The 15,807-nt window shown below is 44.2% G+C and overlaps 2 protein-coding genes across 3 annotated transcripts; one reads left to right on the top strand and one right to left on the bottom strand.

Annotated features, from left to right (window-relative positions):
- Positions 1 to 998: 998 nt before the first annotated feature.
- On the top strand, positions 999 to 11,709 carry LOC144038219 (cadherin-related family member 1a). 2 transcript variants are annotated; one of them, XM_077550497.1, is made up of 18 exons: positions 999 to 1,251; positions 1,569 to 1,664; positions 2,640 to 2,785; positions 2,857 to 2,907; positions 2,984 to 3,073; positions 4,011 to 4,097; positions 5,056 to 5,172; positions 5,691 to 5,834; positions 5,910 to 5,988; positions 6,094 to 6,194; positions 6,429 to 6,632; positions 6,866 to 7,018; positions 7,122 to 7,286; positions 7,397 to 7,464; positions 8,247 to 8,475; positions 8,678 to 8,932; positions 9,142 to 9,335; positions 9,815 to 9,998. In XM_077550497.1, the coding sequence occupies exons 1-18, from the start codon at positions 1,005 to 1,007 to the stop codon at positions 9,846 to 9,848; spliced, it is 2,460 nt and encodes an 819-aa protein (XP_077406623.1). In that variant the 5' UTR covers positions 999 to 1,004; the 3' UTR covers positions 9,849 to 9,998. The 2 variants fall into 2 exon arrangements, with proteins under 2 accessions (XP_077406623.1, XP_077406622.1); XM_077550496.1 differs by lacking the exon at positions 9,142 to 9,335 and having other exon boundaries at positions 9,815 to 11,709.
- A 678-nt stretch (positions 11,710 to 12,387) lies between these two features.
- Positions 12,388 to 15,555, bottom strand: LOC144037945 (leucine-rich repeat, immunoglobulin-like domain and transmembrane domain-containing protein 2). The gene is made up of 3 exons (XM_077549840.1): positions 15,281 to 15,555; positions 14,423 to 15,204; positions 12,388 to 13,597 (listed from the first exon to the last, which is right to left on the bottom strand). Exons 1-3 carry the CDS (start codon positions 15,388 to 15,390, stop codon positions 12,759 to 12,761), a joined length of 1,731 nt encoding a protein of 576 aa, XP_077405966.1. The 5' UTR covers positions 15,391 to 15,555; the 3' UTR covers positions 12,388 to 12,758.
- Positions 15,556 to 15,807: the final 252 nt, after the last annotated feature.

Below are 15,807 nucleotides of genomic sequence, written 5' to 3'. Positions count from 1 at the left end.
AAACAATAATAATAAAAGGATTTTATGCATGCATTTGAGATGATCTATTCTTAATTTACATAGAAATGTACTTATTCAAGTGTGAATCTTGTTTGGCTGAAAAAGATACTGGATTCTGGTTTGTAAATGGAACTTCTGCCATCTAGTGGGAACTTGTGGAATTGTTTTTTGCCTGTAACTATACGACACTAGCATAGATAGAACAACCATCCGTCCATTTTTTTTTTTTACCGGGTACACCCTGATTTTATTTTTCCAATTGAGTTGTAGGTCCCATAAAAACATTTGTAATTTACCTTGGTTGATCCTTTTTTTTAAACATACTACAAATTCTGCCATTTGATCAGGGGTGTGTAGACTTTTTATATCTGCTATATAGACCAAAATCATGCCTGATAACGGTCCTGATCATCAATCTGGTGTGATAATGGAGAGAAACATAGAAAATAGGCCGGATATGGGGCTCTCGAGGTCCGAACTTGGGTACCCCTAATTTAGAGTGTTTAGTTCAGTTTTATTTAACTTTCAATTTCAGTATTTTTGCATATAGGGGCTGCTTCGTATAAAAAGTTTGAGAACCGCTTTTTTATTTTGTGCTTGTAATTTTTTATTTACATTGTCTTTAAAAAAAAAAAAAAAAAAAAGGTTTTAATATGTTTACATGTGGTAAAAGTAGTGTTGCCAAAATAAATCACCAACTAAATCGATTATCAAATTAATCGACAATTTTAATAATCGAGTGATCGTTTGGAGCCATTCGCAGGGTTTCCCCCTTTACTTTCTATATATTTGATTAATCGATGGAATCATCAACAAGCATAATCTATACTCAAAATATTCCATAGTGACAGCCCCAGCTGAAAACGCGTGGAAGGTCTAAAAGTATTTTGAAAAAAAAAAAAATGGTGGCACACGGTATCATTGAGTTTTTTTTTGCTCACATGCAAAGGTGCGAGCTGTTGCGTGAACTCAAAGCAGGCGCCGGCAGCGTAGTGGGAAGATGTATGCGGAGGGAAGGGATGCGTCACTGGATTAGCGCCTCGCAAGTGCCAGCCTCTCCTTCGCTTTCTGAGCCGCCTGAAGAAGGTCACACAAGCTCGCCGCCCGACTGTCCGCCGCCCCCCCCCACACCCCCGCCCCCGAGAAACCTTCCACATGAGCCAGCGGGGCCTCGTCGACACCCCACCAGGATGAAGAAAGAGACGAAAACGTCGGTTTTCACGTTTGTCCTCCTTCTGCACTTCAGCTCGGGTAAGGTTTGTTTTCTTTTAGCGTCTTTGCGCGTGGATAAGGCTGCGATTATGGCGCTTAATCCCTCCCGGGACGGACCACCTTTAGTGCGCAGCTCTTCTGTATCGAAATAGGTTTTTGTTGCATTCTGATTAAATCAAAAGCATCATTTCACATTAATGAAATGTCCCCCTTTTTTTATTATTTTTTTAATCACAACTGCTTTCGCCTCCTGCCTTGTTTCTAGCAAGTAAGTTACTGTTAAAAACAAACCAAAAGATTATCGGTGTACGTATTTGTTGCTAATTTCTTTTGCTCCTTTGGGTTTTCCAATTAAGGACAATCGGACTATGCTCCATATTTCTACGACAATGGACCCAGCAGTACAAATGGGAATATGGATTTGTTCAGCATCTCTGAGGACACACCAGTCGGTACGAGATGAATTTTCTGCTTCATTTGATTAGTTTTTGCTTTCCTTTAACGTCATTTTATTTTTGCAATACCATCGGGAAGCTGTGTGGATAATACAGTTTACTGTATGCATTGTGACGCGGTGACACGGTGGAACGTGTGATTACTAATGATTTCTCTTAGTAGACTACAACGTGATGAAAAAGTCAAAGTTGTTTTGTTTTGTTTTCTGGAGAAAAAGTCAAAGTTGATTAATCGATGATGTCACATAAAGACATTTTTTGACAGACGGGCACCGAAACAAATAAAACCCACCACTTTCCTGAAGTTTTAGTTTCTTTGATTGTATTTAAGGAAAGACGTGAACGATCATCTCATTTTTGGTAAAGTAACTCTCGCACTATTATATCTATTCTAGCAGAGTATTGCGAGTGTTTCCACAGTGTGGTAAAGAGTCCACCAAGAGTTCCTTCCTAAGAAAATACTTCCTAAGAACGCTCGTCTCTTTGTAGCAGGAACAGCTCTGCACCTGTAACCTTATTTCTGTAAAATGATCAAATAAAATAAAATAACAGCACGAAATTCATCTTGATTATTTTCTCAGCTAAGTCTTGGCAACGCACCAACCAAATGGATCCTTGGCTTAAGCTAGCAGACAAGAACAACAACCTGGCTTGGTCTATGCGTACATTTCAATTGGAACAGGACTCGGGCCACGACAGATTGCGTTTCACGAGATCGCAAGAACAGACAAGAACGTGAATTAAGTAGCGGCTATAGTTCTTGTTGTTGCCCGATACCTTGCCGGCAGTCCTGCGGTCTCGCTGGTGCGAATATGTTACGATCTGAATAGCCAAAGCTAGTAAGGCTAATCGCTATTATCCACCGCCATCTTATTCCCGTACTCTCTGACCTGCACAGATGCATAAAGACTGTATCCGAATATTTGGCTGCTCCACAGTGCATTCAAATTTATTTTCAATGATCCCATCCAGGAACGCAAATATATGTCCTCAATGGTACCGATCCCGAGGGGGATCCCATACGATACGGTCTGACGTTCCAAACGGGCTCCAAAGAGTATTTCCAGGTTGATCCCAAGTCCGGAAACGTGACCCTCGTTCTGGAGCTGGATCGAGAGGTAAATTTGTTACCCCTCGGCTCTCGGGAAGTTTGCTGCAAGTGACTTTTTTTTTTTTTGTCTTTTTGTAGAAACAAGACGAGATTTATGCGCTTGTTAGCATCACTGATGGGCGTAATAAAGTAAGTAAGCAACATGGCAGATTACGAGTCACTCAAAGTCCTCAGATTCTCGTAGAGTCTTGTGTTTTGTTTTCAGGTGGTTGAAAATGTGAGAGTGTTTGTCACCGACGCCAACGACGAACCTCCTGAGTTTCAAAACTTGCCTTTTATCGTCGATATCCCAGAGGTAGGGTTGAACTGAAACAATGACAACAGCTTGTTTTGTTTGAGACTGTGCCACCAGATAATCTTCCAACAAAATTAATCCAGTGGAACCTGTGGGTGAGGAAGATAAATTGATTGGGTGTCATAACTAGTTGTACAGAAACGATGGCGAGACACCCTAGTGGTGTAGTGGCTCAACTTTTGCTCTTCCAAGCAATTGACCTCACATAGCATCTTCTTTTTGACTGGCACTTCACACATTCGGTCTTGAAGGTGAAGAGGGTCTTGGGGGTTTGGAATACTGCTTTTCAAGATAGTATAAGAATGCTGTGAGTCCGCTGTAACTACACGCTTGCGAGACGAACTGCAGCCATTTGTCTGTAAACTTGCTTGTGTCCGGAATATTCTGTAAAATAAATCCTTCGAAGGACCTGTTCGCCGATCTCCAGTCTGTATTCAGAAAATCAACATTCTCTCTACCCGAACAACAACGAACACGCGGATAGTATAAGAATGCTGTATAAGAATGCTGTATAAGAATGCTGTGAGTCCGCTGTAACTACACGCTTGCGAGAGGAATGCAGCCATTTGTCTGTAAACTTGCTTGTGTCCGGAATATTCTGTAAAATAAATCCTTCGAAGGACCTGTTCGCCGATCTCCAGTCTGTATTCAGAAAATCAACATTCTCTCTACCCGAACAACGACGAACACGCGGAAGACAAAGATAATCTCCTAACAAAGGCCAACATCTTCATTGAAGTCATTTACCCTATTTTCCTAATCACAAGGCCTTGCTCAAATGACGTAGAACTGTTTGTTTCATTGTGGAAAGTGTCATCTTCTTCTGCCACCTGGAAGTGGTGGTGACATGCTTAAAAAAGGTCTGCTGGCACAACCCCCAAAAAAAAAAAATGATAAGAAAAAAACCCTTTGATGGTCTTGTTTTGCTCTTTTCCAGGATGTCGTGGCTGGCAGCAGCATCTACAGAGTCCAGGCGCGGGATAAAGATATGGGCTCAGGAGGCAGCGTCTCCTATTCCCTGCAGGTGAACTTCCAGCTTTTAGTATTATGCAGATGATGCACCGTTGCGGAGCTGTTACATTTCAGCCCACAGCTTGATGATACTGAGTGTGAAGTGGGATTTATTTCTGCATTTGAATTTGAAGAAATCCAAAGCTGCTCTGAATATCCATTTTCAAAGGCTTTTGTCCTGCTACTTTCTTCCTTTTTCTTTGCGGGGGAAGCATAGGGTTACAGTTAGATTTCCCAGTCTCTAGTCAGGGTGGTGGTGGTGTGGGGGGCACTAAGGTTTTCTGCTCCCCCCCGACGCTTGAGAGTCACCTGGGTTAGGCTCCAGCTCACTTCCTGTTTAAATTCCATACACTAAGAACTCGGAAAGTTATGTTTTTACTTGAATAAGCATCAGGATCTAACGTTAGAAAGGCAGCCACTGTTGAGGTGATCCATGCATCTAATGACGGTTTCTGAGTTTGTCCAGTTGGTAAGAAGTCCTGAGTTGGGACTAAAGTGGTATGGGGGTCTCTAGGAATGTCACTGGGTGGACACGGGGGCGTTGGGGGAGTATGTTTTTGGAAAGGATGTAATCCTGATTCAGCATGGCCTGGTACTACTTTGTTGGTGTTGAAAATGTATGGTTTTGGTTTCAAAGCATGGCGCATTTCTCTTCTCTAAGAATTTGCAAAATTATCAGCGGACATTACCAGGCAGCTATCGGGAAGGGAATAACAACAACAACAACAACAAAAGGTCATTTGAGTGATGGAATAGCGTGTGGAGGGAAAAGATTAATCTCATACCAAACGAGCAGTCTGGAAAAGTGTGACTTCAGTGGATTAATTTTTAATTACATTTTGAGCAACGCATTGAGAGCTTAATAAGGGCTTATGTTCGCTCTGTTCCAACCTGACAAATGTCCGTCCGTTTTGTCGCCGATCAGAGTAACCAGAATTTGAACCCCCCTTGTGTGACATCTCTGTCATCAGCCCACGCCGTTCTCTAAATTCACCATCGACGCCCATAGCGGGATCCTGCGGGTGAAACCGGGCGAGTGGCTGGACTACGAGACCACGCCCACGCACTTTGTGACGGTGGTCGCCAAGGTGAGAGATCTGAAAGTTTGCAGACCCAAAGAGATTGATAGGCACAATCCAAACAAAAGACAATTCCGGGGGCTCCAGACTTTTCTACGGAGCACAGGGTCTAAAAGTCTAAAATTTTAGGGACAACGTGTGGCCATTAAGGTCTGAAGTCCTGCCTGACTCAGCAAGTTTAGTCAGGGATCAAATATCAGTCTCATTGGTAATACAGCTGATGAATTCACTTTGTCATTAACCACCACTATTGTATTCTAATTGGCCGTAAGGAGGATTGCGGAGATAGCAACAATCCTGATCCAGTTCCAGTTATCCAGGCTCAATTTGGCACGTTTGTTGATAGTGTACAAAACACAGTAGAGAGTGTTCTAAAAAGTCTGGATACGTGAGTGGTCAGCACGTCTGCTTGACAGCTTTTAGTTTTGCGGTTCAAATCTGGGCTATTCCCTTCCTGTGTAGAGTCTGCACGTTGTGTAGGCTTTTTTACGGACACTCTCCTTAGACTTGCGTCTTTTTTTCCTCAGGACGGAGGAGGGAAATACAAGGGCAAACATCAGGTTTTGACTTCCACAGCCACCATAACGGTCAACGTCCTCGATGCCCAAGACATGCCTCCGTCTTTCGTAGGAACGCCGTACTTTGGTTACATCTACGAAGTCTCCGTTCCTGTAAGTTGTCCGCCGATTCACCACCCCGTCCCATAATAATGCATGCGCAAGTTTAACACAGCTTTCGTCATTTAGGGCTCGGAGATATTCACCGTGTGTGCCAGAGATGGCGATCAAGGCAATCCCAACTCCATTTATTATTCTATCATTGATGGTAAGACAATTACAAAAAAACAAACCAGCGTCCACTGGGATCACTCTAAACCCACGGGGGGTAAAGTATGTCTAGGCACAATAACACAAAGACTTTCTCTTACAGGAAGTGATGGTGTCTTCGACATCAACAGCACCAGTGGATGCATCACCTTGACGACCCACCCCTCCCTGCTCAAAAACGAACTCTATGAAATTAAAGTCAAGGTAGCACTTTTAGCTTAGGCATGTTTTTGCTCGGAAGCTCAGTAGACTTGTGGTTATCATTTCTGTCATACAGTTTTTGAGGTTCAGGGTTTGACTCTGAGCCTTCCTGTGTGGAGTTTGCATGCTCTCCTTGTACTTGAGTTTGTGCGTGCCCTGGATAAGCGCTTCTGAAAATGTGGCGGACGATTCGGTTCTTAGTCTGTATGCGTGTACCCGTGTAATGTCCCCAACCAGGCATCTGAGGTGGGAGCCGAGGATATGCTGCAGGACTACGACACGGCGGTGGTGATGGTACGAGTAGTAGACCTCAACAACCACCCGCCCACTTTTTACGGCGAGAACGGGCCGCAGAGCAAGTTCGAGGTCACCATGTACGAGCACCCTCCCTCGGGGGAGATCCTGCGCGGATTCAAGATCACCGTCAACGATTCTGATCAAGTACGTTCGCCGTGCCGCAAACTTTACCGGTCTGTTAATACTTCTGATTTTGATAAATGCTTTTATAGTCCATATGGTCCCAATACTTGTGTTTTCCCATGTTAAAGCCTTTTTAAGCGATTGTTTCTTATGAGTTTGTACTGTACACTTACTGTAATGCTATATAGATATAATAAAAACACTTACACGTGTATTTTTTAAATATTTAATTTACAGTCATTTTTATTTCCAAGGGAGCAAATGCGAAGTTTAAACTGAGGCTGGTGGGACCAAGCAGAGTTCTCCGAGTGGTACCGCAGACGGTCCTGAACGAAGCCCAGGTGACCATCATCGTGGAGGACACATCTGGCATCGATTACGAAAAGGGGCCGACCCTCTCGTTTAAGGTTGGTACTGAAATTAAGATTTTTTTTCCCCCCTGCATTATTGTTTTGGTCAGTAAAGTCATACACATGTGTCTATAAATAAAATTAATTACAATTATTACAGTTGTTGGCAGTGGAGCTCGACACTCCCGAGCGCTTCAGTGCAACGGCGGACATTGTGATCAACCTCCTGGACACTAATGACAACACCCCCAAATTCACGTCGGAGTATTACATCGCCAGGGTCGCCGAGAACTCGCCCGGGGGCACCAGTGTTTCTACCGTTACAGTGAGTCCGCTTCTTTGCTGATCTAAACACCATCGCAAGCACTAACTTAAGATTCACAAGCTACTGTATTTAAATTCTGTCCACTATTTTGTCCCTGCTTCTTCTGCCAGGCAAACGATCCCGATTCAGGACCCTGGGGCGAAGTCAAATACACTATTTATGGATCAGGATCAGATTTGTAAGTAAACACTAGATTAGATGTTTAACCTCTTCTTCAGGCTGGAAGAGGAGGTCCTGATCCACAAATAGCTTCGCAAATAAAGAAGAGAAGCCAAAACTGGTTTATTTAGCCACCACGCCACACAAACAGCCTCGCCCTCAAGATGGCTGCAAGATTCCAGCTCATCTCCTAATTGGATCGGAGAGTTAAAAATAGTCGTGGGAAGAGCCAATTAACATACACAGTGACAGCTGCAGCCCGGGACATGGCAGTGAGGCGAGGCGAGAAAGCACGCGTGACGAAGGGAAAGTGCAAATTTATGCTCCTCTGCGGGCGGCCACCTGAGTTAATTGTGTGAAAGTTAGCAGTTTGCAATTGACTTGTGAGTTATCACAGTGAATAAAATGGCAGTAAGCCTGGTGTTGAAACATATTTTGGGGGATGGAATTTATCCGCTGTTATTTGATGAAGTATAATATGTCTAATAGCATACTAGCATAGCATAATTGCTTAAGTCATTTTTTTAATTTTCTTGGAAAACAAGAAAAACAACAGCAAATAAGAAGAGTCAGCTGGTCCGATTTAACCTTTGCAGATTGCCATGACCTGTAGGACTAATAATCTAACACAGACATTGGAGCAATTTGTTATTGATGTCATTGCTGAGATAGGAACATTCACGTTAATACTCGTATTTTTATTTGCATTTTTTTTTTTGAAAACTTGTACTCCAATTTCACACAAAATCCACATTTCTAGTTTCTAAAAAAAGTAGTCATGATCTGGTTGTTATTTCATAGGTTTTCCATCCACCCGTCGACGGGCCTGATTTCCACGCAGCCGTGGACAACCCTGGACGCCGAGGTTCGCTCTAAGTTTAACTTCTACGTTAAAGCGCAAGACTCGGAGGGAAAGTACAGCCTGGCCGAGGTCTTCGTCACCGTGCTGGACATGAACGACCACTCGCCCGAATTTGGCGACCCCCTACTGGAGAAGACTATGATCATCGGAACGCCTGTCAAAGTGGAGGTGTGTGATGTCGAGAGTCGGTTCTTAGAAGGATTTTGATGGGTTTGAGCCAAAAGAAATACGGCAAACTAGGGCTGGGCGATAAATCGATTTTTTCAATTCATTTGAGTGTTTTGTTGTGTACAATGAAAACAATTCTAACATAGATGTTACAAATGGACAAGCTGAGTTAGCAAGACAACTAAAATCAATACGCTGGCAGGCGGTGGACGAGGACGCCGAGTCTCCCAACAACGTTGTGGAGTACTCCATCATGACGGCGGATCCCGACAACGCGTTCGACATTGACGCCGAGACGGGCGAGATCCAGCTGAAGCCGTACATCAAGTCCATGGAGATCGTGCACAACATCACCATGCAGAAAGACTGCAAGTGGTCGCTTGTGGTGCAAGCGCGGGACCGAGGTTCTCCGTCTTTCAGCACCACCGCCGTGGTCAACATCGACATCACAGAGGCGGTAAGACCGTTCGACCTCTAGATTGGCTGCATTTATAAACTGCTGGCTTGCTACAAATAGCGACTTGGCGGGGGTTCACCGTACGAGGATTTGTGTTTTTCATTCATTTCGACGCAACTATATGTGGTTATGTATGTTTCCATTGCGTCACTCCACATGTCGGTGATTGTCTGTTTCTGGTCTTGTGTGTTGTGGATCGTGCTTTTCAGGTCAAGGCACGTGTTGTTTCATACTTCCTGGGCCTCAGCAAGCGTCCGCTGACTGTTTTCGGAATTTGTCTCAGCCTTGTCGTGACTCTCATTTTGCTAACCGTCTGCATATCCACAACCCTGTACTGTAACGCCGTGAAAAAGTCCAGAATCAACCCGGAGAGTAACTATATCAAAGTGATCCGCAGACCCAAGTGAGGGAAGGGATACCTCCATGTTACGCTGTCTTTGTCTCTTGGTTTGCTTTGTGAAAAAAGTACTCGAGCATGTTTGAAAGGGTTACAAAATTTCAAGTTTTTTCTCACACCAAACATGCTCCTGTACTCTGATTGGCTCGTGATGTGTCATCCCTCATCAGCTCCATGCCAAAGTCAAACGCACCAAGCTCAGACGCACTCACAAACATATCATGTTATCATAGCGTGCAGACTGCAGGGGTGTCAAACTCATTGTATGTTGTTCATTTGGTGTCAAGGGGTCAGACTAGTAAAAGTATAGCATATAGCATCAATAGCATCTGGTTTTAGTCTTTACGATGTATGTTTGACACCCCTGGCATAGAGATGGTGTGTAGGCTAGTTTGGGCCTCTTCCGCCTGTGCTTTGCTTATCAATTTATTGCACGCTTCAAATGATGCTCGGATGATTCCAATTCTATTTGTGCTCTTTTGCAGACTCCTCTCAAAGGGCCTATGGCGGCCTTCTTAATGAAAAGTAGGGACAACCCCATGAAAGCGTTAGGCATGCTTACGTTGATTATTAGCTTGTTGGTAGGGGCGACCGTTCTCATCTCCACGGCCATGTACATGCGCAATGCCAAGTCCCAAAACAGGGTTACGCCCGCGCGCCGCATCATCAAGAGGCGACCCAGGCGCCAGCAGCCCTGGACCTTCAACATGCCCGCGTTCAAATTGGGCAACCCCACCGAGAAATTCCTCTTGGAGGATCTGGAGGGGAACCCCGAGCAGGATGCAGGCACCCCGAGAATGAGGCCGCCGCCTCCGCCCTGCGCCCCATGTCTGCCCCCGCCGCCTCCGACCACCAACAGACCGGCCGAGAGGTCCCGAGCCGTCCCCACCATATCGGGAGCCTTGGCCTCCAAAGGCTCAAAGACGGGCAAATCGGGCCGTCGTAAGGAGGGCAACATGAGCTCTGCGCTGGTTTCGGAGTTGAAAATGAGACTGGAGCAGAAGATGATAGAAAACAACCAAGGTTACTATTAACCCGAAGTGGCAAAGTGCTCACCCCTCTGTTCTTATGCCAAGAAGTACAGATGCTTGTGTAAAAATAGACTCTGGTAAAAGTAGAAGTACAGCACTGACTACTTAAGGTCAAGAAAAACGTGGGGGAAAAATCCCCCAGGTGAGGTTTTATAGATTGGACGGGGACTTTTTTTTAACGCATTAGCCAGAAATCACTCCAACAGGCGACAGTTACAAACAATTCTTGTAAATATTGCTCAGTCCTCAAAGTCGCTGCTGTTCATGTATTTTACGCCTTACAGACTTCAAGGTATCCGCCCATTAAGATCTCAACCATTACCTCTGTCTATTTACATCTCTAATGTGGCGTTGTCATCTGTCAAGGTTGGAAAAAAAAAAAGAAAGTCCATTGTGACAATTTAACGCATAGAAAGTACAGATCGCTTTTAAGTGTACAGAGTAAAAGCAAAAAGTCATCAGAAAAATAAATGCGCAAGTAGATAACTGAAAACAATAGAAGGCTGAAGATAATCGCCACACTGCCACCTTGAGGAGGTTCACGTCATCTTAACCCTCTGAGACAGATACTGTACAGTATGTTTGTGTGACTGCAAAGGAAACACAGCCCTCCGCTCTAATATTAGTATAAAGGCAATAGACAATAATCAATAATTGTGTACATTCATCGTCTCTTCTTGAAACGGTTGTTTGAAGAAAATAAAAAAAATCGCAGTTTGCGATACAGTGCTAACATTGCTCATGCTTGCACTGGTTCTCACGTAAAATATTTTCACGCAGCAGCTTCCTTTTGTACTATTTTGTTTGATCTAATGCATAGAAATTAGAAGTTCACATTAGCATGACACGCCGAAAGCTCGCTCTTTTTTTTTGTACGATTACCACGTGCCACGGTCGCATCGCGCTCTAACACAAGCTTGCTTGCATGGTTGCTTTTCTGTAGTTGTATTAAAACACCTGCTTTTATAAGATTTGAGCTTTTTTTTCCCCCCAATGTGTGTACAAAAAAAGTGTTCTGGATGTATCAAATATAAAGCTTATAACTACGCTCGACACGTTTGAATTTCAAATGCATGAACATTTCCTTTTGTAGCTACTCAAAATAATTAGAATTAACATGGAAATATCTAAGATCGTGCGCATTCTTATGTGTCTCATCAATGCCTTCAAATGCAGGCGATTTAAGAGTCATGTGATTACTGTATTATAATGTATTAGCTCATATCTGACTTTGTAAAATACATGGAAATATACGGCATTAACTATAAAAGACACTGCCTGGTCTTTGCATGTGACATATTTGTACCGTCTTTGTATTTGATTGATTTTGAATAAATATTTCAACATAATAGGGCCTCTGCTACGTTTTTTTTGTGGGCGTGCATGTGCGCAGAGGCTACAGTCGATCGGATTATTAGATTAATGCAAAGCCTTAAACGTCGTCAGTGACACAACAGGATTACAAAGGACTCATTAAATCGGAGCGAGGTGGAGAAATATAGATTTTTCTTTCCATTAATGTAGTAAGTAAAACCAAGAACAGCAATGATGATGCCACAGCATGAACATTATGCTAGTTTCAGGATGTTAGCATGCTGTGATAATTAGTGCTTAAATTAGCATAGAAAAGAGGTTTAAAAAAAAAAAGTTTGTTGTCACACATTGACCACATTTTTAAAATCAGATAAATAGAACAGGACAGACCAGAGAAAAACATAAAACCCTTTGGAAATATATTTTTCCACAACAGTTTTTTTCTGTAAAATTCTGAGCTGACAACATTGCTAAAATTGCAGTTAATAAAAATCATGTAGACAGCGCTTACCAATCATTGTGCAGAACATGGGCAATGGGACCTGTCATTAAATGGAAATATCATGTCCCGCTGACAAGGGTTCAGAGAGAAAATCACTCTAATCTTCTTAGGAGTGTATGGATAAATGCACGGGAATATAGCACTTATGTAACAAATCCTCTGAGTGATTGTGCTAAAAAAAAAAGAAAGAAAAGAAAAGAATGCCTCAGTATTTGTCTGGCTTTATCATTTTAATCCAGGAATGATACATACTGAACATTAATCATAAGACAAATACAAATGTAATAAAGTCATAATGTATATACATTTGATTATCAAAATGAAAAAAAAAAATAGAAATCCTTCCTTACATTAAAAATTAAATATAAACACTTCTTACAGTAAAAGAAGAAAGGCAGAGTTGTTGTTGATTTATTTGAGTGAGAATTGTGTTTTTTCACAAAATGTGCCCTGTGATTGAACAGCAACCAGTCCAGATTGTAGTCCGCCTTTCACCCAAAGTCAACGAGGATAGGCTCCAGCTCCATGTGACCCTCAACAAGATAAGTGGTATAGAAAATGTTTTGATGGATAGGAGTTGATTTAGTACAGATAGGCCGCACTTCCTCCTTTGCATCTGTCGTCAGACTTGCGCTTCTTTTTTGCATTTTCCTGCACGTCCCTGCACAGGACCTCATCACTGGCCGCCGGCAGGCTGTCAAAAGTGCCCAGACTCTCGGGCCCCTGACTCTCGGGACACTGACTTTCCGTCCCCTGACTCTCGACCTCCTGCAGGTTCCCATTGTGAGACCGCAAATGTCGCTTTCTCCACAGAATCCCACAGGGTTCCACACAGCTGAGGCGGGCCTCGGTGGTGCAGGCGTAAATGCCGACCGGCACGGCCAGCACCATGACGCACACGACGACAACTATGTGGATCAGACGCTCCCTCTGCTCCATCTGACTGACATCGCTTCCCGTCACAAAGACAACACACTGGCCTTCCCGCGGCCGGTGGTTCCTCAGGGTCACGCACACCTCGTATTTGGTAACAGGAAGCAAATCGTTGACTGAATAGCTGTTGATGCCTGGTCCAATGTAGATGGTCTCCCTTTTGGGTGAGTCGTACTTGCCAAAGTGGACGGTGAACCAAGTTTCTGCCGGGTTGCCGGTGGCTGCGCGCCACTCCAGGGTGATGCCATAAACTGTCTGCTTGGCGATGCGGATGTCAATGTAGGTGTTCTCGTCGGGGGAAAAGATGGGCGAAGGTGGCGGGAGGGGAGCGGAGTTACTCAAAGCGCTGACGCTCACCGTGATCCCAACAGAGGAGTTGCCGATGAAATTGTTGGCCAGGCAGGTGTAGAGTCCTGCGTTCCCGAGGTGCAAGGAGGGGATCACCAGAGTGGAGTTGACGGTTTCCTCGTCGACGGGGGTCACAGTTGCTGTACGGAGAAAATGGAACTAGATCATGGATATGTCTTTACTTCTTGGTCTAAGACTAAAGTTGTGTCTCTAAAATCTTTCGTACTCCAACTGCAGCAATATGGTACCTATATGGCGGAGTTCCATTAACTAGTGGACAGAGAATGGTCACTTCTATAACAAAGGGAGCAGAATGGGAAGAAGTCCGAAATTACTCTTACACTGAAAATTTTACACTCAGTACGATCCAGTGGTTCAGTGGTAAATGAATTCCCGTTTTGGGACATGTCCTTCAGCTAATTTTCTGGACCAAGGTCATCATCATCTTTTTTCGCTTTGAGCTAAGCTTATTCGAGGGTTACAAAAGCAAAGCATCCTTCTACATCTCCTTCAGCACATCTCCAATTCTGTTCTAACGAGCTATCTGCAAGTCTTGAGTAACCACATTCATGAATGTCCTCTCTAGCGTCTCCATTTCCAGCAACCCCCCCCACACACACACACACACACTTTCTTGACCCAGGTACTGTCCCTAAAATCTCGATCTTGCCCCTGGCCTTGGCTGCCCACTATTTCCGACAGAGGGTTTAAATGTAGCAACAATCTTCAAACATCATCTTGACGGGTTGCACCGTTTCAAACTGCTATTATACTAATCTGATATACATTGTTTTGTAGGTGACATACAGTAGCTATCCCCTTCCTTTCTACCTACCGCCCACTGGAATTATAAATCAGATGACTGTGAGAGTGAAATATACTGCTAGCTCGAAATGTGGTTAGAGTGCTCTGACAGCAGGTTTACAACTGTTTAATGGACAACGGTATAAAAAAAAAAATCTTACCCGTAAATCCTCTTATAATCTTCTGACTGTACATCCACTCAATGGTTGGGCTCGGCCTGGCCTTGACTAAGCATGAGAGTGTTGCGTTTGTTCCGGGAGCCACACTGACGTTAGTCTCTGGGGAGGAAGCCACAGGCTTTGTGCATGTTTTCAACTGGATCTTGTGGAAAAACTTGTCCACTTTAGAGGCGGGGCCCGAACACTTCAAATAAGAGTTCATGAGAATGATGGGAGGGCCGACCGCTCGGATGAACTCCACAAAGCCTTTCAGGCGGCAGTCGCACAGCCAGGGGTTGTCATGCAGAGCTAAGACCACATTGGAGACCAATCCCTCCTTTGCCCATACTCTCTCTGCTTTCTGGTAAAGGGGCCAATTTACGAACACATCTTTTGATACAACACTAAGGTGGTTGAAGGATAAATCTAAGTAGGTCAGCATAGGTAAGTGTTTCAGGGAATGTTCCAGTAAGACATCAAGACGATTGTGTTTCAGGTCCAGAATTTTGAGCTTCGGCGTGTCCTGAAATGCAGTCCATGGAACTGAAGAAAGCTTGTTGCCCTGCAGCCGCAACTCGGTCAGGTTGGCCAGCCCCTGTAGGCTTTTGATGTTCATCAGGGTGATATCATTGAAATTTAGCCAAAGAAACTCCAAGGCACCGACTTTGGAGAAGGATCCTCGAGGTAGCTCCGTCAGGTGGCAGTTTTCCACACGGATCTTTGTGAAATTGTGTGGGATGTCCTCCGGAATTTGACTCAAGGGGGTTTCCATGCATAGCAAAGACCTAGATGTTATTACCGGAAAGGGAAATGAGGGGTCTTCAAATACGACCTGGCTTTCACAAATTAGAGTCAACTCACCTTCCCAGGGTCTCATCGGTGCAGGAGCAACCGTTCAGACAAGTTGATGATCCGAGCGCGACGAGATAAAACACAAAAGCAATGTGTAACGCGACACAAAAGCCATCCATGTTCCTAGAGGAGCATGGGAAACAAGCCTGTTAAGGGCAGGATGCGACATGGACAGGCTACGTGACCTAAGCCTATTAGCTTAAGCTTCCTTGATGTAACACTTAAGGCAGCAGCAGACATGAGATGCACTCGGGTGTATTTCTTGGGGGCTGCCCCTTCGCCGCACTGATTGACCTGTTCTGTTGTCTCTGGATTTTTCAGATATGTGACTTGGTCAGCCACCCAGTAGAACGAGGCTTTGGGCCACAGCAGGAGGCCCATCTGCCTAAGTGGGCCGGTTAGCGGTGCCAAGAGAGGGGTGACAGATGTCTGGATAGGACTGTAATCTGACCTCGATAAGATGCAATACCACAGGACTCGGCAGGTTGTTCTATCAGCAATCAGTTGCAGTACTCTTCGTATTCTATTAGCCGCGA

This window comes from Vanacampus margaritifer, chromosome 18 (genome assembly GCF_051991255.1).
Source record: "Vanacampus margaritifer isolate UIUO_Vmar chromosome 18, RoL_Vmar_1.0, whole genome shotgun sequence".
In the NCBI taxonomy this organism is placed as follows: domain Eukaryota; kingdom Metazoa; phylum Chordata; class Actinopteri; order Syngnathiformes; family Syngnathidae; genus Vanacampus; species Vanacampus margaritifer.
Note: the sequence above shows the minus strand (reverse complement) of the source record. Positions and strands in the feature narration are given on the sequence as shown.

Bases quoted from the DNA above. Each gene is read 5' to 3' on its own strand.
- LOC144038219 (XM_077550496.1), top strand. From the start codon at position 1,005: ATGCGGAGGGAAGGGATGCGTCACTGGATTAGCGCCTCGCAAGTGCCA. The intron at 4,098-5,055 runs GTGAACTTCCAG...CTCTGTCATCAG, and splicing joins GCGTCTCCTATTCCCTGCAG to CCCACGCCGTTCTCTAAATT. The intron at 7,287-7,396 runs GTGAGTCCGCTT...TTCTTCTGCCAG, and splicing joins CCAGTGTTTCTACCGTTACA to GCAAACGATCCCGATTCAGG.
- LOC144037945 (XM_077549840.1), bottom strand. From the start codon at position 15,390: ATGGATGGCTTTTGTGTCGCGTTACACATTGCTTTTGTGTTTTATCTC. The intron at 15,205-15,280 runs GTGAGTTGACTC...AATAACATCTAG, and splicing joins ACCGATGAGACCCTGGGAAG to GTCTTTGCTATGCATGGAAA. The intron at 13,598-14,422 runs GTAAGATTTTTT...TTCTCCGTACAG, and splicing joins GATTATAAGAGGATTTACGG to CAACTGTGACCCCCGTCGAC.